The 20,610-nt window shown below is 48.6% G+C and overlaps 6 protein-coding genes across 6 annotated transcripts; 2 read left to right on the top strand and 4 right to left on the bottom strand.

The window, feature by feature from the left end:
- Window positions 1-173: 173 nt before the first annotated feature.
- BO83DRAFT_381078 (serine/threonine protein kinase CDC7) lies at window positions 174-2,180 on the bottom strand. Its single transcript, XM_025531902.1, has 4 exons — window positions 1,620-2,180; window positions 1,060-1,519; window positions 932-992; window positions 174-877 (listed from the first exon to the last, which is right to left on the bottom strand). Exons 1-4 carry the CDS (start codon window positions 1,888-1,890, stop codon window positions 194-196), a joined length of 1,476 nt encoding a protein of 491 aa, XP_025384834.1. The 5' UTR covers window positions 1,891-2,180; the 3' UTR covers window positions 174-193.
- A 445-nt stretch (window positions 2,181-2,625) lies between these two features.
- BO83DRAFT_410563 (condensin subunit YCS4) lies at window positions 2,626-6,922 on the top strand. The gene is made up of 6 exons (XM_025534227.1): window positions 2,626-2,998; window positions 3,086-3,597; window positions 3,657-3,780; window positions 3,840-3,981; window positions 4,037-6,415; window positions 6,488-6,922. The coding sequence occupies exons 1-6, from the start codon at window positions 2,763-2,765 to the stop codon at window positions 6,659-6,661; spliced, it is 3,567 nt and encodes a 1,188-aa protein (XP_025384833.1). The 5' UTR covers window positions 2,626-2,762; the 3' UTR covers window positions 6,662-6,922.
- On the bottom strand, window positions 6,621-8,614 carry BO83DRAFT_452163 (putative oxysterol binding protein (Orp8); the record flags this gene model as incomplete). The annotated part of the gene is made up of 6 exons (XM_025536859.1): window positions 6,621-7,919; window positions 7,984-8,043; window positions 8,105-8,174; window positions 8,234-8,273; window positions 8,358-8,434; window positions 8,529-8,614. The coding sequence occupies 6 exons, from the start codon at window positions 8,612-8,614 to the stop codon at window positions 6,984-6,986; spliced, it is 1,269 nt and encodes a 422-aa protein (XP_025384832.1). The 3' UTR covers window positions 6,621-6,983.
- Window positions 8,615-9,911: 1,297 nt separating this feature from the next.
- On the bottom strand, window positions 9,912-11,598 carry BO83DRAFT_367175 (ubiquitin C-terminal hydrolase 37; the record flags this gene model as incomplete). Its single annotated transcript, XM_025529751.1, has 6 exons — window positions 9,912-10,594; window positions 10,654-10,838; window positions 10,886-11,067; window positions 11,126-11,225; window positions 11,282-11,376; window positions 11,449-11,598. The coding sequence occupies 6 exons, from the start codon at window positions 11,596-11,598 to the stop codon at window positions 10,053-10,055; spliced, it is 1,254 nt and encodes a 417-aa protein (XP_025384831.1). The 3' UTR covers window positions 9,912-10,052.
- Window positions 11,599-12,677: 1,079 nt separating this feature from the next.
- Window positions 12,678-16,825, top strand: BO83DRAFT_381075 (putative nuclear envelope pore membrane protein). The gene is made up of 4 exons (XM_025531901.1): window positions 12,678-13,137; window positions 13,193-13,341; window positions 13,403-16,384; window positions 16,445-16,825. The coding sequence occupies exons 1-4, from the start codon at window positions 12,703-12,705 to the stop codon at window positions 16,644-16,646; spliced, it is 3,768 nt and encodes a 1,255-aa protein (XP_025384830.1). The 5' UTR covers window positions 12,678-12,702; the 3' UTR covers window positions 16,647-16,825.
- Window positions 16,626-20,346, bottom strand: BO83DRAFT_110493 (rRNA-processing protein UTP22). The gene has a single exon (XM_025525924.1). It carries the CDS (start codon window positions 20,162-20,164, stop codon window positions 16,817-16,819), a length of 3,348 nt encoding a protein of 1,115 aa, XP_025384829.1. The 5' UTR covers window positions 20,165-20,346; the 3' UTR covers window positions 16,626-16,816.
- Between the last annotated feature and the right edge of the window lie 264 nt (window positions 20,347-20,610).

Genomic DNA, 20,610 nt, shown 5'->3' with positions numbered 1-20,610 from the left:
AGTTCTTCAGTCTATATGTCTTTCCTGGCTCCCTCGTTCAGTAGTTGTACTTGCTAGAGAATATATCGCCTGGACCCAAGGAACCATTCTTTGAGAATTTCCGTTTGATAATAAAGCGATCGCAAATAGTAGGTTAGAGGTTGTTTTATTATCATCAAACCAGGAGTCATTATCATACATTGGCTCGGGAGCTCTATATCATTGCTACTTCGTCCGCTTCTCCATCATCCTTATCCTCATCTTCTTCCCCAGTGTCTGCGCTATCGTCAGGGTCTCCTCCCCACTCCACATCATGGTCTATAGGGTCAGTGAAAAACTCATGTTGTAGGGCTTCCTTGGCACTGAGGCGCTTGTAGGGATCCAGCTCCATGAGGCCAGCCAGTAATCGAGTGGCCTGTTTCTCACTTTCAGTTAGCTCTTCGACACAGCTGGCCCATTTCACAAGTTTCTCCCAGCTATACCCCTTTTCACCGATGGTCGGGATATTTGTTTCGAATATCTGCCCATGCATGGCTGCTGCAGCTTTCATGCGTCGAGTGCCGAAGATACTCGCCATCTCAATCATAGCGTCAACATCATCAGCCGAGTTAAAGAAAGGAAAGCGGCGTCCAAGTAGGGTCAAGAGAATGACGCCGGCGGACCACATATCTATTTTGGTTGTCTGAGAAGTGCACTTGAAGAGGACTTCAGGTGCACGGAACCCACGCGTTCCTGCTCGATTAGCTCGCCTTGATGGTCGTGAGTCGTTCTTAGGATAGCCAGCTGATAATGTCGTCGGTGAACAATGAGTGCTGTGATAACTGTGGTTATATCTACTACGGCGTATGTAAGCTGCATTTGCGCACAGGCAGGTACCTGTGTACTCAGAACCCTCACGCTATGACCGCAAGTCAGTATGTTGTCGCCTCGTATGACCAGTGGATCTACTCACTTCTGCAAGCCCGAAATCGACTAACACGCCTTCTCGAAGATCAGGATTATAGAGGAAATTACTGCCAAGGCTATAAGTCAGCATCCGGCAAGTATCGAAGACATGGTGGAATAGCGCGTAGTCCTTACGTTGGCTTGATATCGCGATGGAGAATGTTATGTTTATGGACGGAGTGCAGTGCAGTGAACAGTGACCGGAAATAATGTCGCATATCAGCAACCAGGAATGTGCGATACTGAATCCGAAAGTCGGTGTGTGGGAAGAAGGGTAGAACGGCCACAACTTGATCCTGGTAGCGGAAAGCCGTGATTAACGGGCATACTGATCGGCAACCCCGAAGATCATGTAGCAGCTCAAGTTCATTTTGGATGCGATGGGGACTACTAGTCACATAGATCTTTTTCAATGCAACGAACCGTGGCTTCCTTCGTTTGACGGGGATCGAGCGGCCGTTATCACCTTCCACCCGGCGTCTTTTAGACGGTTGGTCCGTCCAACTGTCCGTGTGATTGTCTTGGAAAGTGTCCCAGTCGTTTTCATAGTGGTCGTACAAGAGGTCCTCTGCTTTGTACACGGTGGAAAAGGTACCTGTAAACCCATGGCCAGCCGGTCAGTCCGTCGGTGCAAGTAGAAGCAGCTACTATGTGGGAGGACACAGCCAAGGGCAAGTTAATTGGCTGCACTATACCTTCTCCGATTCTATTCAACAGCCGAAATCTATCAGATATGCCGGGGAATGTGTCCTCGAGTTTTCTCATATCTTCTTTCACTGATTCATCAACATCCTCTTTGTCTTGAGCATCACCCTCCTCGTACTCCACCTCTTCTCGAATTTGCTCTATCGATCCATCACTATCTGTGGCTGCACTGTCCTCTCTAACATATTTGGGGCCTTGGGTCGCAGCGACAGGTTGCTGTATGCCGAAGGTATCGGTAGGAGCTGCATGAAGAGCGGACATCGCAATGAGGACCGCTTGGAAGGGCTGTTACAGACTAGCAGGGAAGATCACTAAGTGATAGCTTGATCAGCAGAACCTGGCAGCAACACGACAAAACAGGTGCAACAAGACTGAAAATGATATAGTCGAGCTTCAGGAAGGAAAGGAAGGCGTGAGGTTATGGAAATATGCGAATGAGTGCAGGGTGGTATTGCTAGATCAAGTCGCGCACGCGCACATACACGTGTGGATAGGTATGAGGAGAAGCCCCAGTCCTGTTGTAGCGTTGTAGTGAGGGAAGTCGGTCGTCGCTCCCACTGTTTTCCAGCAACAATTCAAAGATGCTCCAAACAGCATGCAAAACCGCCGCACCAGGAACCATACTTGTTTGTTTACTCGTTTGTAGTTACATAAATCATATAAGCGTAATTTTCATATTACAAGTATTGACAGGAAACAACCACAAAGCGGAAGGGTCTGAAGCAAACCTATCAGATTACATGTTGCTGGTGTACTGGTAGCCGTTTGCAGTATATGTCGGTTGTAATGCTGTAATTTGTATTTCTCAAGACCTGCTACAATACGTGATAGCGGCGTGAGAGTGTAATTATTGAGGGTTGAAGCGTGTGACATAATTTACTGGTACGCAACCCTCAGCCCCCGCCGCCTTGCAACCACCTACCGAAAGGGAAAGATACAAACAAATGAAGCCCGCCGCCCGTCATTTCTTCCCTGCGGCTCTCCTTCCCCTCCAACATCCGCCCCCCCATTCAACAACCCCCTCCTTCCGGCTCGCTACCTACACATATATTGCTTTCGCAACACGTCTCTTGACCTCATCGCTTTTGATAAAGCTATATGCCCTTCGGGGATAACCCTCGCAGTGGCCGATCATGGAGGACCGAATTCATTTCGACATAAACGAGTCGCTGAAACACTATCTGAGCGACCCTGCCTCTGTCCCTACTCCCGATGCTGATCCAGAGCTGCTCGACTGCGAGACCGATCCGGACCAACTGTCTAGCGCTCTGATTGACAATGTCTTGAATCCCATCGTTGATGCGGTCGCGGAAAACCCAGAAGGACTGGCCCGATCGTCTTCTTTCGATTCGCTGCAGTTTCTGTTGAAGTGCGTCCTGTCCCCTGATATGTTCCTCTCGTCCTCAGGAGGCTTTCATTTCTATAGAAATGTTTCTAAATCCCCTAATTTGCGCAGGTATTGCTCGTTTTCCCCCACGAGGTCTCTCAGCAAGCTTCTTGATTTAATCGTTTCCGGCTTATCGGTCGAAGCGGACATAATACATGGGGAGCTTGAATCCGATGAGCAGGATGGCATACAGCATCACAAGCAGCTCTTGGAAATGTATGGGTTTCTTCTCCAATGGGCTCTTAGTGCCGTAGAGGTCAAAGCTGCAGAAAAGCCCACAGAGCCTGTACCCGCCCGCAGGGGCGCAGGGAAATCGGCCAGATCTAAAACGAACGCCAAAGATGGAAACTGGGACTGGACCGCGCAGATTCAGATCTCGATGGAGACAATGTGCAAGGTGATGAAGCTCAAACTCAGCAGAATATTTCTGACGACATCTGACCGTGATACATTCATCAATCTGTTCACCCGCTCAATTTACCTTATCCTCGAAAGCGAACAACGCGTCAAGAGTATGAGCATTCGGATGCATGCATTTAAGGTTCTTTGCATCGCAGTTAAGCACCACGGCCATGCATTCGGTAAGTTGCTCTGAGTCAGCTAACTGAGGTAGGAACCCAATAACTAACTCACCAGATAGGTGCCCAGACCTCCATCGTACAGAGCTTGACATATTTTGAGCACCTCTCAGAACCTATGGCAGAGTTCTTGCATATCTTGGCAGAACAATATGATTATCCTCAGCTCTCGGATGAAATACTGAAGTATGTAGCATACTTTAACTTGTATGTCCACAGGAACACTTCCGGCTTACGTTTGTTAGGGAGCTTGGAAACAAAGAATTCAATTCTAATGACACACGCGGTCCTAAGTCGGTGTCAGCGTTCATTGTGAAACTCTCAGAGCTGGCCCCACGACTTATCATCAAGCAAATGACTCTTTTGGCTAAGCAGCTGGACAGCGAGGTGATTACGCACACTCTCCCATCGTGCCAGTTACTGAGTATCTAATATTCTATAGTCATACACCCTTCGTTGTGCAGTAATCGAAGTCTGCGGGAATCTCATCGCCGATCTAAGCCGGCAAGAGGAGCGGAGTGACAACTACAAAACGCAGATCAACGCATTTTTCGATGTGCTTGAAGAGCGCTTTCTGGATATTAATCCTTACTGTCGGTGCAGAGCTATCCAGGTTTACATGAGGATTTGTGACCTGGAACAGAAATTCCCCAAGCGACGCCAGGCTGTGGCGGAGCTGGCAGCAAGGAGCTTAGAAGACAAGAGCAGCAACGTGCGCCGGAATGCGATACGATTGCTGGCAAAGCTGGTATCAACTCACCCTTTCAGTGTCATGCACGGTGGGCAACTCTCGCACAAGGAATGGTCAGCTAGACTCGACACTGTGGATGCTGAACTGAATGCGCTGAGACCTCCCGAGACACCTGGCTTTGATGGGGCGGATGCATCGCATGTTGACAGTGCATTATTGGATGATGCCACTCAATTGCCGGAGGACTCCCCATCTAAAGCTTCGGGATTGACAGAGGAAGAGAAAGCCACAGCCATTAAGAAAGCTGCTGAACAGGCAGCTACTTCCGAGCTGCTAGCACGGCTACAGCTCACCAGGAAATATTACAATGAAGCCATCCGGTTCATCGAAGTCCTTCATTCCTCATCTGGCTTGGTCGCTCAGCTTTTATCGTCGAGAAACAAGAGTGAGGCCATTGAGGCCATGGACTTCTTTGTCGTGCTCGATGCCTACAAGGTCGAGACCTCCCGTAGCGGGATCCGGCGGATGCTGCGACTGATCTGGACGAAAGGTAATAGTGACGAAGGCAAGGGAGTTCAAACTCACTTGATCGACTGCTATAAAGGACTTTTCTTCGAGGCTCCAGATTCGTTTAGTCCCAATGACGCTGCAAATTATATCGCGCGAAACATGATCAGTCTAACGTTTGGGTCAACGCCCGCTGAACTGACATGTCTCGAACAACTATTGAGTACTATGATGAGGGCCGGCCACATTTCAGATGCCGTTATTGCGAAGCTCTGGCAGGTCTATGGTGTGCAAAAGAAGGAGATATCAAAGACGCAGCGTCGAGGAGCTATAATTGTCCTGGGCATGCTTGCTTTGGCAGATCCCGAGGTCGTCATAAAAGAAATTGAGACAATGTTGCGCATCGGCCTTGGAAGCCTGGGCAGATCTGACCTCGTGCTTGCAAAGTATACATGCATTGCATTGAGACGAATGGTGCCAGGTCGCCAAGCAAAGTCCAAGGACGTTGGTATCCCCAAACTGGGCAATGACCATGCAGTTTTGACGAAGCTCGGGGCTATAGTCGAATCGATATCTGATAGCAAAGAATGGTACGGTGTGGCGGAACAAGCCATTGGTGCTATTTATGCTCTGTCAAAGCACCCAGATGTCTTGTGCTCTGATATACTGAAACGGAAAACTAGATTCGTTTTTCAGCCACAGCTTCAACGATCCCCTTCCAAAGTTTCAGATGACGGAGAAGAACAACGACCTGAAACGGCTTCAACGGAAGGTCAAGGAGCAAAGCAAGAAACATCGTCTACTTCTTTATCCCAGCTTCTTTTTGTTGTCGGTCATATTGCCATTAAGCAGATTGTTCATCTTGAATTGTGTGAACTTGACTTTAAACGCCGCAAAGCAGAACAGGAGAAGAATAAAACAGCCAATACCTCCAACCAAAAGAACGACAATGCCGAAGATGATGAGCTTGACCTCATCGGTGGGACTACTGAAGATGACTTTCAGGATGCCATGGCACATATTCGAGAACGGGAATTGCTATACGGCGAGAATTCGCTCCTATCCAATTTTGGGCCGTTGGTTACAGAAATTTGCGCGAATAGCAACATCTATGCCGACCGCAACCTTCAGGCGGCGGCAACTCTGTGCATGGCCAAGTTGATGTGTGTCTCGGCAGACTATTGCGAGAAGAACTTGCCACTTTTGATTACCATCATGGAGCGTTCTGAAGATCCAACGGTCCGCAGTAACGCCGTGATCGCTTTAGGAGACATGGCAGTTTGTTTTAACCATCTGATCGATGAAAATACAGACTTCTTGTATCGTCGACTGAACGATGACGAAGCTTCGGTAAAGCGCACTTGTCTCATGACGCTTACATTCCTTATTTTAGCCGGTCAGGTCAAGGTCAAGGGGCAGCTCGGCGAGATGGCTAAGTGTCTCGAGGATGAAGATAAGCGTATTGCTGACCTTGCCCGCATGTTTTTCACTGAGCTGGCGGGCAAAGACAACGCAGTCTACAACCACTTTGTTGATATGTTCAGCCTTCTTAGTGCTGAACGTAATCTCGAGGAGGCCTCATTGAGGCGTATCGTTAAGTTCCTGATAGGCTTCGTTGAAAAGGTAAGTCTCCATTGGAACACCTCACATAAAATAATCTATGGCTTCATGTGCTGACCACTTTTGCGCTCGCAGGAGAAACACGCCCGGCAATTAGCTGAGAAACTGGCTGCTCGACTTCCCAGATGTGAGACCGAGCGGCAGTGGAATGATGTTGCTTATGCCTTGTCTCTTCTTCCTCACAAGAATGAAGAAATAACGAAGACAGTAACTGCAGGATTCAACAAAGTTGTCACGGCGAATGCCTAGGCTGATGAAATTATGCTTCATAATGATAACTTGGGATTTTGGTCTCTACATCGGCGCATAAATGGGGGCCCAGCGGCGTTTGAGGTCGGGTGTCTGCGAAGGAACTACCGATGGATGTGCTTGAATTTCTTTTCTGTGTTTTCTTTACCCTCTCGTCCTATAGGCACAGCAGACAAAAATGTGATCCCGAGGCAACCAAAAGAAGTTTAGGAAGACCGAACCAACGAATACCTCTAATATATGTCGCCAAAACAATTTCTTCGCATACGCCAGATTCAAGTGATTGCGTCCATATACAATCGGACCTATAAAGATAACGCCCCTATGCACCCTTCGTTACACTCTCGTCCAATCGATAATCACCGCTGCGTAGCCCTTCGAGTACCTTCAGCCCTTCATCTGTTAGCTCGGGTCTTCCCAAAGGTGTAACAGCGCCGGTGAAGAAACGAGGCTGCCACGTTTCGTTCTTATTCTGACGCTCTGCGGCCTTTCGTCGTTGTCGTTCCTCGATGTCTTGCTTGAGCTTGGTAGCCTGGCCGTACTTTTTGTCGACAATCGCTTCGGTGACCAAGGACCAAAATTTGCGAGATTCGTTGGATAGTTGACTCTCTTCTGGAGGCAGCGTCTTCGCGACTGGGAAGAGGGGTGTGACATCGATCAATAGCCGAGGTTCGTTTGTACCGGCCAACGTGTAGAAAACTTGTCCATGCCAAGAGCCACTGATCCGGGCAAGAACATCGCCTTCGGGTACATCTTTGATTCTCGTAGTCACATCCTTATCCGGATCGTACTGGAAGATCACACCCTCAACCTTATTCTGCGCCCGACCGATCCAGCCCTCCTCCAGGTACTGTAAAATGACCTTGATGCGCGTCTTCGCACAAGTGATGTAGCAAGTGTCCGAGACAGAGATCGCCAAAGCGCCTCTGAGGAGACCACCAAGGTGTGCTGCAGGATGAGTCAAGTGATATTCCTCATCATCTCGGTTTTTCAAGTTGACGAATATTCCCAGGTTATGCTGGCCAGGAGCGACCCGGATGCTGGTGCCGGTGAACTTGGCACTGATCTGGTCAAAACCACGCGCCGAGACCCCTGTATCCGGGCAGTCTATAAAAAAAGCCGAAACCGGAGGGTGGTGAGAAGTCTGTTCAGTTAAATAGCATATCTTGACGGAATCTGCGCTGCTATTCTTTGCGTTGGAGGAAGTATTTGGAGTCGGCGAGACTTCTGGGAGCGTCTGATCTACTTCCCAAGTGCACTAATTCCAGGCGAATCAGAACATGCCATTAACTTAGGCCACGAGGGCTCCGCTTCAAACCTACTCTGAAGAATTCCCCCAAGGTAGAATTGTACGGCTTGCATGGTTTGCCTTTGATGTATTTCTGTGATCTGGTCAATGACCTGCCACTGATTGACAATGCATCTTGAATGAGGGCAGTATACCAAGTCCTTGGTGAACCAGAATCTCAGAACCTCCAGCGTACGTCCCAGCGGATCTTCCGATTGACCAATGCTGTGACAACCATGTCAGAGAACAACAAGCCCTAATGATGAACAGGCTATCTTGCTGACCTTGCGAAGGCCTCCGGTCTGTCTAGGTAATTCCAGTATTCTGATTGAGGAAAGGAGATCTATATTAGCAATCTGCGAAGGGGAGATGACTCTCGTGCGATAGATAGCACAGGAGACAGCTTACCCAGATTTGGTGTGGGTTCTAGAAGATGCGCAGGCAATGAGAAACGAACAGACGCGATGTCGGCTACTCCGACGAACCTGGCAAGACCATCCAGACCTATCAGCACAGACTATCGGAGAGAGGCACCGGGCAGTGAGCAACGGTGTAGCCCATGTCAAGAGTCCCACGTACTTGCGGAGAATGGACAAGAAAGTCTTCAACTTGGAAGAATCATCAGGTGCCTTCTCAGGAGTGTCTTGAACTGTAGTTGAAGACATGATGGCACTCTATACGTCTGGAGATAGTATAGCGAATCTGGGAGGGATAAGAGAGATGGTGTTCTTTGCGTAGCTTGTGGCGAAAAGGGTCGATGGTTGAGTGTCGGAGCGAGATCTGCGGTGTGCACCGGGCAGCCACCCAGACGATCACAGGACTTGAGTGATGGGAAGGAAAATAGGAATAGGCTTGCACAGCGAGTACAGGCACGGGAATAAGCAAGCAGATGAGGACCAGCCAGAGATAGCAACAAAAGCAAGGCAAAAAAAAAAAGGCCGCAAAAGTGCTGGAGATACGATAATAAGAAGAATAATTAATGCGGCGGGCGCGTGCACTGACTTCCAGGCGGTGACGTCCCTCTTGTCTTTCTACGTCACTTGTCACCGACACACGCAATTGGTTGGGAGAGAGGAGAGACCAAGAACGGACTGACTAAGAAAGAAAAGGGGGTAAAATGAAAATAGAAAAGAATGAGTAGTTAACTAGTTAAGATAAAGAAGAAAGCAAGACAAAATAGTCAAATAAGTAGTCACGTAGGCCAGCCTGCAGATAATGACTGTCAGTGGCACTGGCAGTAGTCGAATCTTGCTTGTACTCCTGAATTGTTTGAAGTGGGGATTACCCACTGATTCATGTAGATAAAGGGGACGCGAAGAAGCATGGAGAGAAAAGGGGGGAATGAACAGGGCGAAGGAAAGAAGTAGTAATGGTAGTAGTACTGTCAAATGCCGCTCAGCCAACTTTAACTAATAGTAACTACTCTGTACTTTGTGTTCAGTAGTAGATAGTAAGGGAACATTCTGCTGAAAAGGTGGAAAGGCCGCGGAAGGCAGGGAGAGACTGGAAATTCGGAACCGAATTGGAATAATGATGGAAAAGAAGGAAGCGGAAAGACCGAAAATGGGCTGTCGTCCAATCGGCGCATCACGAGGCTCCTTGTCCGGCCCTCCTTGGGCTTTACTTGTACTAGTAAGTTAGTTAAGTAACAGTACCTATGTACCCTCTAGGTACTAGTGAGTAAGTAGTAGTAGAACATTATGTAGTAAACTTTGTTCTTCCCATTCATTTATTCTGCGCGCACACTACACACATGATATACTTACACTTGGTTCCTACTGCATGCACGAAGCATATATCAAGCGTAAGTACTCCGTCCGTATGGACTTTTCTCCGCTTTCCATGTTTTACCTCATATCATGACACCTCCCACAGCCTCCATAGTTTCAATGACCGAGTAATTAAAGTCACCAGACAGTAACGATCATCTGACACAAAACTACTATCTTATGTCTATTCAATGCTAATGTAGTCATCCGCCGTGGAGTGCTCCTAGGGCACGCTCTACGCGTAGAACAGTCAAACATTATTTTTCTTCCAATCCCCTTTGGTGGAGAAGGACGACAAAGCAAACGAGAACGACAGGATGTTCTGATGGAGTCTTCACAACAAGTCCTCTATCAGCCTTTTGCGTGCTAGAAAGCGTAGCCACTTTCGAATGGCCGGACCATAATCATATCTTCGTCCTTCAGCATAATCCTCATCCATTTGCTGAGACTGTTGCTCTTCTCGGATTGCTGCTCGTAGTTCCTGTTGAGCATGACCCAACCTCTGCCGATGATGAACAAGTTCTTCCACTGAACATGTTTGATATTCTTTCTCTTGTCTTTCATGGACGGTCACTTCGTCGATGATTTTCCTCGTCAACGTATAGCTTTCATCCGGTCCCAGGATGGTATTTTCGTATACCGAATCCGCCAGAGTGTATTCAACACCAGCAGAGCTCTCGGGAATTGAGCTCAAGCGCTCTTGAATAATTTCTAGGTCCCTTACATTGGCAGCTAATTGATCGACAAGCTCAGGGAGCGGGTCTCTAGCAACACTCAGGATAGAAAACTCTATCTGATCTTCTTCATATGCCTCCATTCTGGCGCGGATATCAGGCTTTACCAGGCTCAACCAATCTTCATACGATGCGCAAGAGCCTAAGGACCCGGCCCAGTCAGTGACAGATAACTACCGTAATAGTCTTGATTTGACTTACCAAGCGCCTGAGGTTGACGTTCTAAGCCGTCGAACTTCCAAACTTTACCCAAAGCAGGGACGAAGGCAATGAAATGAAAACCCGCGTCTGCTTTATTATCAGCGGGCTTGTTCTTGGCTGGCCTACTTCGCTTGGATGTAGCCTCAGCTTTGAGCTGGTAGTCTGAGCTAAGCATGTCCATCTTCCTGCTGCCAGATTAATCAAGTGAGTGCCCAGTGGACGAAGCAATTACCTGGCGAATGAATTATGTATTCTTTTGACGAATTCGAAGTTACTTATTGCATCTCCCCTCAGTGCGGGTGTGAACGGCATGGTAAAGTCTTTGAAACTCTGTAGATTCTCCCCAAGGTCGATATTGGTGATGTTGTTGACGATATTTAGAAGCGCCACACTGGCGCAAGCATTGCTGGCTGTCTGGGCTAAAATGTTAGTGGCAAGCTCTAGGGATAGATCTTAAACAGGGAAGACTGACCTGATTAGCAAACCAGAGGCCCTCCGGGCAGCTTGCTTCTTGCTTATCTGGATCATCCTCGCGCCAACGGAACAGGAAAATCAGTCCATATATGGGTTTACTGTGGGTGTATAAGGTCTCGGTGATCAATAAACTAGATCATGGTATGGCACTTACTTCAGAAATGCCATCATCTCCTCGTCAAGCGACACGACTTCTTGGATCTTGATCCCCTTTACTCCGAACTCCCGGAGCATCACATTGAAAAGAGCCTGCAGAGAGATGATCAATCATGGCGCTCAACACCGTGGGAAGCAATGGAAATATCGGTCATAGAGCCATACAGGTTCCGAATCCAGCTCACAGAATCCATTCCAGGAATCCTGCTCGAATTTCGATGCCGGTGAGTAGTAACCGTCCAAACCCTCAATGCCATTGCCTACAGTGGCAGTCGGCTGGGTTCCAACCCGTCGTCGTTTGGCCTGATGGGTCATGATGCTAATAGTAGTAGGTCCCTAGCTAGCTCGGAGGTTGTAGATAGTGGAAGAGGAAAGGTGGGAACCGAGCAAAGCATGGATCCACAGGGCTGGTCACCATACAGAAGGGACAGAGATCACGAGAAATGGACCGTAGTCTTACTGACGATAGGGAGAAGCATGGAAAGAATCTCTCTGAGCCTACTTTAGAGGAACCAGCGTGTCAGGATTTGCCGTGTTACTAGCTACCTGTCTGCCTGATAAAAGGGAGGATGGAGGACTAGTCGCTGTGTAACACATTTACCGGGGGACTACTACGGAGTACACTCCGTAGTCTATTACAACCACGTGTACGGAGGAGGTACTGGGATACCAGGTACTTACGGCTTCCCGCAGCATCTATCTACTTCGTAGATTTGGAGTGTCCAGTCCAGAGGCGAAGAGGTGGCCTTGTATATGATTACAGAGGGAGTCTACTACGGCTCCGGTTGCATCTCAGTAAGGTCTCCCGTGGAGAGTAGTAGGTAGTTTGTATACCAGTTACCTGAATCTACAGTAAGCGACACGCGTTTGCAGACGCGCGCTCTACTAGTACTAGTTTAGTTAGCGAAAGCATCCATGGGCCCGCTTCCACCGTGCAACACGTGATCTTCATACATCATTAACGGGATCCGAGCTGCAAACTAGAGCACTTCCGACAGCTAAAAGCTAAACCCTTGCATTTACTTATTACTCTTGTTTAGGTCCCGGTATTTCACCACTTATTGTTCGGGACTTTTCACATTGTCAAGCACATTTATCAAATTATAAAGGAAATATTATAGGTTTACAACGCGAGTACGTTATTAGTGTGCCAAATCTCGCCGAAGTTCAAATACGCGCAGCCCAACCTACTACTCACTAGCCTGTTTTCTTTTCCCTCGCGCTTTCTTTTTCTTTCGCAACATCGAACGGCTCAACAACCACTCCCCCCTGGTGAGTCCAAGACAACCGCCAGCCTCAGCAACTCTCGTGAGTAATGAATCCAAAGTTCACAAACCATCCTTTCTAGAGCACAAAATGCTCACCCTGTTACGTCTACTATAGGTCTTTGTGACTTTTTTTTGATGACCGCAGCATGCCATGAACGGTACTCCTCGACTTCGGTCTGCTTTCCCGCAGACACCACAACGAACTCCGAAGATCAGAGACTTGAGCTATTCCACATCTAAACCGAAGCCCCGGGATTTGGAGCAGACGAAGAGTCTTTCAAAGATACCCGCACAAGATGCCAATCGACCACTCATACCAGTAGGGGTTATAGATGCCCCGTCGCAGCGACTTTACATTGTGGCTTTCTATGTGGCACTAAATGCTTGGCGAGTATACGAGTCTTGGACGGCATCCGATGATTTGGACTCGACTTGGTTATTCCTTAAATGGGCTGCTGTCGATGGTGTCTTTCTCTTCGGTCTACAGGCGTTGCGCATCCCGTGGCTAGAATGGGCTTTTCCCACTACACTTGCAATCTTCATTATTCACGTTGTCGGCAATGTATTTCTCATGTTTCGAATCCCCGTATGCTTGTCCACGTCGCCGCAGTAAAACAAAGAGCTTGCTAACTTGTAATTAGATCCCGGTTGGGACATGGATCGCTGGCATGGTCAAGTTGGCCTACGATAGAGAGCTGTCCATTTCTGAACGAAGTGTGAAGCCTGGTGATATCATTCACAACGCATCTCTTATTCTAGGAAAGCAGATCGTTCATATACTTCCCGAAGGGTAAGAGCCCCTAGTTTGGCAATTGACCTATCTATTTGTATACGCTAACAGAATCATGCAGTTCAGCTATTCTAAATCCAGATCAAGTACCACTGTGCATCGATGCACAAAAGACTGCCATCGATTTGCCAATTCGAGTCAATCAAACGGATCCTATCCTTATCGAGTTGTTACGTCTAGATTACGACACCGGCGCAAATGAAACGATCGTACTATCGTCCAAGCAGTTGAAACAGATGAAAAAGCATGCAGACAAAAGGCACCAAAGCTCAAGTTCAGACCTTCATCGAGACCTTCTCTATTCAGCTCGGCGACCGGGCATTTATCGCCTGCAGAGGGTAGTAGATGAGTCTAACCTTGATGTACACATGCGCTCGTCTGATGCTCTTGTTGTCACTTGTCCCCGGGCGCTGGTTAAGAACTCGCACACTCATAAATGTCGAGGAGAACTGTCAAACCTGATACTAGCGGTCGAGGGCACGCCGCCATTGAAGATTAAGTACAGCAGACAAGTGAATTATCTTGACCGAGGATTTTCGTTTCAAAACATACATCCCGATAATTTGCGCTCGCCATTGTTGGGTCAGAGAAATTCCGGCCTCCTTTTCAATTTCAGAGAACCCGAAGTCGCCTGGGCTCAAAGCCAAATCATCGAAGTTCCGTTGAATGAGTCACTGAATGTGGGCGGGGAGTGGCTCTACAGCATTGAAGAGGTACATGATGGTGCAGGGAACATCGCAAATTATTCGGCACTTTTGGATGTATTTGATCGCTCCTCGACCAAGTCTCTATCACAGTGGCATCAATTTTCAGTCCACGAGAGGCCACGCTTGTCTTTGACTGGCTGCAATGACCAGAACTTCCTAGAGGTTGCACGTGGCGACAGCGTTGACCTTCCCTTGAAATACCACCCTTCTGGTCAAGGCTACGCCAATGATGGGCCCTTTTCTCTGGTGTACTCGTTCAGCGGTAGCGATCAAGAAAGTCCAAGTGAACAGCCTAACAAAGTTCGTCAACTCACACTCAAGAGTCTCGACCAGAAGCCTCAGATCAAGGATCCGGGTTGGTACAGCCTGAACTCAGTTTCGAGCCAATACTGTTCTGGAGAAACGCTGGAACCCTCATCTTGTTACCTGCGCAATCCTCCCGAGCCTGAACTGGCTATTAGGTACGAGAAGATCTTTGACAAATGCGCCAACAACCCTGTCGGTCTACTCGTTGATCTGGACCTCACTGGATCGCCACCTTTCCGAATTCGATATGTTGTTGAACACTCGAAAGGCGTGGAGACAAAGTCCCAGACAATTGACGGGCTGCGTGCTCAGCTAGATTTCACCCCTTCAGAAGCAGGCGCCTATCGTTATCGCTTCTTGGACATTTCGGACACTGTTTACGCTCCGCAATCTCTCAGGGACAAAGTACCAGTCCTAGAGCAAGATGTGAAACCTCCAGCTTCTGCTCATTTCCTCGGGAACAAGGAGGTGCGCAAGGCTTGCTTTGGGGAGCCAGTGTCCGTAGACGTAGCCTTCCTAGGTGAAGCGCCATGGACGCTGCAATACGAGCTCGTCCACAACGGCAAGAAGACGAAGTATTCTTTGGTTTCCGACAGCGAAATGGCCACAATCGTGACAGAAAAGCTCGTCAGCGGTGGCGAGTATGCCATTGTGCTCACGGGCGTCAAGGATCGTTCGAATTGCAAACGGACTCTCAGGGACACTATCAAGATTGACGCTCGCTCGAAGCCACCGCACGCGTCCTTCGGCCAGATTGAAAAAAGTAGAAAGTACTTGGCTTTGCAGGACTCCAAGCTTGACATTCCGGTCAGACTAAGTGGGGAGAGGCCGTGGAACGTCAGATATCGCAACTTGAATACCAATTCTGCCGTTCTTGAGAAGACATTCTGGCAAGAGAATAGCGTGCTCACCGTTGCTCAAGAAGGGCAGTACGAACTTGTGGACGTTGCTGATAGCTCTTGCCCTGGCTCTATTGACCAGTCAGCCAACGTCTTTGAGGTGTCCTGGATACCTCGCCCTCACATCACGACAGTGGATGGCTCTCCCGTTGGCGACGATGGCCACGTAACGAAACGCGACGTTTGTCAAGGCGAAGATGATAGTCTTGAGCTTCGGCTGTCGGGTAACCCCCCCTACGACATACAGTACGAGCAGCAGCGCAAGACATCTCGTGGTTCACCGTCAGTCAGGCTACAGAGTCTGAAGACAGCTTTGAATGCTGCCTCCATGGAAATGGACACGTCAGAACCTGGTTCCTATACATACAAATTCACAGAAGTCGGCGACCATCTCTACGACCATGATCCTCGTAGCCGGCCGGTTGTCGTGACGCAAAGGGTAAACCCCCTCCCCTCTGCACGTTTTGACTCGCCTGGTCGTATCTACGGTTTCTGCAAAGAAGACATCAGTGGCGAGGAACTGATACCCATTACTTTGGAGGGCGTACCGCCATTTTCCCTCGAAATCTCCATCAAGCACCACTCGAAAGCCAAACCAGAAATTGTGTCAATCCCAAACATCAAATCCAACAGGCATAACTTGCCTATCCCACGACGCCATCTTGAATTGGGCCAACATGTCGTCAGTATCCGCAAGGTGAGAGATGCACGTGGATGCCAGCAAGAAACCGAATTTGACTCTTCTTCGGTGAGGGTGGCGGTTTCGGACGTGCCCACAATCATCCCTCTGGAATCAAAGACCGATTACTGTGTCGGCGAACGCCTTTCTTTCTCATTGTCAGGTCACGCTCCATTTGACGTGTTCTATACATTCGACGGTGCATCTAAAAAAGCTACTTCCAAGACCACGAATTTCCGTCGAATTGCCGAGCGGCCAGGAGTCTTCACCATTACCGCTGTAGGTGACGGCGCGAGTGGAAAGTGCAAGGCACACAAGAACATAACAAAGACGATTCATGAGATGCCGAGTGTCAGAATCAGCAAAGGTCAAGTCTCCGTTGTTGATATACACGAAGGAGGAGAGGCCGAACTTCAATTTGAGTTCTGGGGCACACCTCCATTCGAGTTTACGTATGTCGCTCATTATCATGCCTCCTGTATATCATTGTGGTTTAACTAATAACTTGTTAGGTATATCCGGAGCTCGAATACTCGAAGAGGCAGAAAGCCCGAGATACTCGATATCAAGCACGATATCTCTTACGAGCACACGAAAAGCATCAAAACATCCGATGAAGGCACCTATGAAGTTGTCGCAATCAAAGACAAATACTGTTCCTTTTCTTCTCAAGAATCGATTGAGAAGACTGAGAAACCAGTGGCACGCCCCTGAGATAGAAGGTAGAAGGAACTAATAGGATGTGTACGAGTGTGATTCCAGCATTTTGTTTTCTTTCTCATGAACTTTTGGTTTTTCCATTCGCAATCGCATCGCAACGGCGCTAGGTATTGAAATGTACAGGTTAAATCAATTGGAAAGGTCTATCTATAGCTATTCATAAATTACTTCTCGGAAGCCACCTCTGTATGCACTTCTATACTATCCACCAAATCAGCACCTAGTCTGGCGATCTCGCTTAGGACGGCTTGGCAGTTCATAGACACTTCTTCGTTGGTTCTCGGTTCTGAAGGGCACGTTGAATATGCCAACTTCAGCGTCCATTTCTTCGGTTTGAGGATCTGTGGGTTCCAGAGACCGCCAATAACGCTGCAGCTTTCGTCGCCGTGGAAGAGAAGCATGTTTGGATGGTAACAAGCCTGCAGGTCACGAGCGAAGGACGACACTATTGCAGGTTTAGCAGTTCCTGCAGTTCTCCGCGCATCTAAGTTCTTGAATCTCGTAGGCAGTGCCAATCGTTCCTGTAGCAGGCCCGGGCGAATGTTGATAACGAAATCGTAGGGTGCTAGGGACGTATGGAACAAGTCTGACACAGTAAGGCCATAGCCCTGCTCCCGCAGCAATTTCATGGCCGCTTTAGCCAAAGTACACATTCGAGCAGCCACGACCTTTGGGGGCATTTCATGCTGTGTCCAAGTTACGCCATCAGTGTCAATATCGGAAGCAACAAATAAGGCGACGGTATTCATGGCCGGGTCGACGCTTCGCCAGGCAGAAAAGCGAGTCTGGATCGCTTCCATTGACTCCTTGTTTAGTTCACCGAAATCGACCATCAATGGCTCTTGTTGCCAATCCCATCTGGCAAGGACATGAAGCGTCCTCAAAAAGCCGGCCATGACACTCGAGGGGCTGTCCCAAGGATAAGACTGGGTAAAGACCCGGACAACGAGTAATTCAATCAACTCTTGATTGACATGACCTGCGAGCAGGTGGCAATTGAACCAATATTTAACGAGGCGAATTGTTGGCGACAACAGTGGGAAGCGTGTACATAAAGTGCGGATTGCCTGCGTTAGACGAGGTGTTTGGATAAAGAGTCGCTTATATGCAGCTAAGGCATAAGCCACTTGTTGTTTCGCCAGCGGGCTAGCACCTTTCTCCTTCAGTTGACGTTCTAGCAACAGCTGCTCACGCTCATGGTGAATCCTAAGGCGGAAAACTATTCCTGATGTATGGGTGATGTCCAAGAATGAATTATTCATCAACCCCGTTGACTCATTTTCCAACCCAACTCTACAGGCGGAAGCAACCCCACCCGACTTCAAGGAGTCTCCTATCTTAATGAGAAAGGCGACCTTGGTCATCTGGATAGCCTTCAAATCATCTGGCCACCGGGCCGAGCTCTCAAACTGAAGAACAATGTCCGCAGGGTTGGATGCAACCCCAGCAGTACCATGGAGCCGGAGGGCAGTGTAGCGCAGACTAGGGCTAGCTGGTGCTAGATGCCTAACAGTTAGGGGAACACCATCCATGTCTTGAATTGATCTTTGCACTGAAGTGAAGGCATCGGTGATTGCCTGAAAAGCGGGACTCGAGTAAGAGAAGACATCGTCGCCGCCTTCGCGAAGCTTGTCGTCATATTCATCGCCAATGAATACCACGTCGTCTTTGGTGTAATTAAAATGCCGGCTCAAGATGTACGTCAGGATCTGATACACTATAGATGGTGATGACTTCTCATCAGTCCATACCAAGCTCTCTCGAATAGTACCATCCTTGAAACGTCTGAGTTCGGCCTTCTCTCCCCAAAATGACCTAAAAGCAGCTGCCTCTTCTTTCTGTTCTGCAGACGGGCCATGATCGACTACACGCTCAGCGTTGTCGGTGCTAAGGACGAGACCCACGGAGACACTTTGGCTTGCCGGCTTGCGATGCGGTTTTTCGTCTACCGGCCAGGGCTTGAGAACATCCCCGTAAATATGTACGAGATCCGCTCTGTCCCCAAGCGCTCTAACAATCACGTCATATACAGCAGTCTGGCTGCGAAGGCTCCGGAGAATGTTTGCACTGTCCTGCGCTGGAAGCTTCAAGATGCGATCAAATCTCAAAAGAGGTTCATTCACCTTGATGATAAAGACTTTGTCAAAGTTGTCGTCGCGAGATTCATTCAACATGCGCACAGTAGTGTTTGCTTCACGGCGAAGAAAGGCATAGGACCAAGGGGCCATTTTATAAAGGACATTCAACCCGCGTTTGCCATCATATAGGACTGGGGTGCCATCAGGAAAAGATATGTCCGTAGCGGAGAATAGCAACGGAATGGCCAGGTCCCTTCCTGCAATGAATTGAAGGGTCGCCTTGAATAGCTGGTAGCTACTATATGATTTTAGTAGAACGGGCTTGCCGTTGGGACCTCCTCCTTCGAAGAGGAGAGCCATAAGCACTGTCCATTCGAAACCACCGAATCCGCCCTTGAACGGAGATGAGCCCAGTCCCCGCTGTCGGAGCCATGTCCGGCCTAAAATGCAGGCATCCTTGAAGGATTCGCAATTCCGAGCAGCGTTGTAAAGAAACTTGTGATACTGTGCCACTGTGGCTTCTGAACGAAGAGCGGCATTGTAGAATGGGGTGGATTCCTGAGACACAGGCACATCCGCTGAGCCCTGGCGGATATTGTTTCTCGACGGCAGAGTCCGAGAGATTGGGAACAAGGAGTCTTCGATGGCCGTAATTATACGAATCTGAGTCTTTGCAGGCAGGGACTCCTTTCTTTCGGTGCCATTATTGGGCTCCAGTAGAAGAACAGGACGAAGGCTGTCACCATCTTGAAGCCCAAACTTGACGGTGAGATTCAGTCCCTCCGCTTCCCTAATCCCGGCAGCAAGGCTCGCGATGTAATATGCCCGCTTGTGGAAATAGCGGTAGTTCACGTAATCCTTTTCCTGAAACAAAGCACTGGGCATCGTGACTGCCAAGTCCACCGTCAACGGTACATCGCTTTTGGCACCTGTTTTCAAAGAGAGACTTCCGACCACATTGATATTTGTTGGTTTCGAGTAGGATACGGTGTACTTTGTATCCTTGGCCGGTCGAGGTTCAGGGAACGGAACGGTAATTCCATGCGTGCCACGCAGCTCCTTCTCCGCTTCAAAGGTTGATTTTGGTGGCCTATCTGGAAGACATTCGATAACGCTTTTCAACTTGTGAAGTGTCTCCTGGAGTCGCGAGACTTGTTTGTCATAGTTCGGTCTCGACCCATTCAGTAGTTCGTCCAGTTGTAGCTTGAAAAAGGTGGATTTATAGAAACCGCTGGCGAGCGCAAGTTCAGCGGAGCGGTCGTTCTTTGCTCGCCCACTGCTGCGCAGAGTAGAAACGTCTCGAGAGGGTTTAGCGGCATCGCTATCAGTCAGGTTATTTCGATTCGATACCGAGTATGCACTATTATTTTGTGTACGCGAGGAATCGTCCGGTGAAGGGCTCAGTCTCCTTCTTTTTGCTGTATGGGCCGACATATTGGAAAGGGTTCAAGAAACAAAAAATGCTCTGAGCGGTAATTGAGGAAGTTGTTGGAAATGCGACCCGAGCAGGATAAAATTGGCAGTTGTGCAAAGATTACCCTCCCCTGTGATAGAATAGCTGTCTCGAATAGACTGCAATGTCTGCGTCGTTTTGTTTACTACCTCCAGTCCTTCCCTCTTTTTTTTTTTCCCTTTGCTGTAATTTTTAGCCTCTTGATTTTTGACTTGACGGGAAAGCAACGTCCGATCTCCGATACCCACTCTCACGTGGAGATAGCTAGCTGAGTAAGCAGCCAGATGAACGGATCTGTAACCACAGTTAGCTATGTAGTAGTTACTCCGTACTCCGTAACTGACTAGTGTAAGTGACCAGTGTTACACCAAGAGGCCGTGTCTTGCATCGTTGGGACCCCAGGTGCAATTGGATTCGTCCCAAGCTA

Source organism: Aspergillus eucalypticola (assembly GCF_003184535.1).
Source record: "Aspergillus eucalypticola CBS 122712 chromosome Unknown BO83scaffold_25, whole genome shotgun sequence".
NCBI classification, from domain to species: Eukaryota; Fungi; Ascomycota; class Eurotiomycetes; order Eurotiales; family Aspergillaceae; genus Aspergillus; species Aspergillus eucalypticola.
This window is presented reverse-complemented; position numbering and strand designations above follow the sequence as displayed.

Bases quoted from the DNA above. Each gene is read 5' to 3' on its own strand.
- BO83DRAFT_410563 (XM_025534227.1), top strand. From the start codon at position 2,763: ATGGAGGACCGAATTCATTTCGACATAAACGAGTCGCTGAAACACTAT. The intron at 3,781-3,839 runs GTATGTAGCATA...TACGTTTGTTAG, and splicing joins CTCTCGGATGAAATACTGAA to GGAGCTTGGAAACAAAGAAT. The intron at 6,416-6,487 runs GTAAGTCTCCAT...TTGCGCTCGCAG, and splicing joins TGATAGGCTTCGTTGAAAAG to GAGAAACACGCCCGGCAATT.
- BO83DRAFT_381078 (XM_025531902.1), bottom strand. From the start codon at position 1,890: ATGTCCGCTCTTCATGCAGCTCCTACCGATACCTTCGGCATACAGCAA. The intron at 1,520-1,619 runs GTATAGTGCAGC...ATGGGTTTACAG, and splicing joins GTTGAATAGAATCGGAGAAG to GTACCTTTTCCACCGTGTAC. The intron at 878-931 runs GTGAGTAGATCC...TTGCGGTCATAG, and splicing joins TCGATTTCGGGCTTGCAGAA to CGTGAGGGTTCTGAGTACAC.
- BO83DRAFT_110493 (XM_025525924.1), bottom strand. From the start codon at position 20,164: ATGTCGGCCCATACAGCAAAAAGAAGGAGACTGAGCCCTTCACCGGAC.
- BO83DRAFT_381075 (XM_025531901.1), top strand. From the start codon at position 12,703: ATGAACGGTACTCCTCGACTTCGGTCTGCTTTCCCGCAGACACCACAA. The intron at 13,138-13,192 runs GTATGCTTGTCC...ACTTGTAATTAG, and splicing joins TTCTCATGTTTCGAATCCCC to ATCCCGGTTGGGACATGGAT. The intron at 13,342-13,402 runs GTAAGAGCCCCT...AGAATCATGCAG, and splicing joins GTTCATATACTTCCCGAAGG to TTCAGCTATTCTAAATCCAG.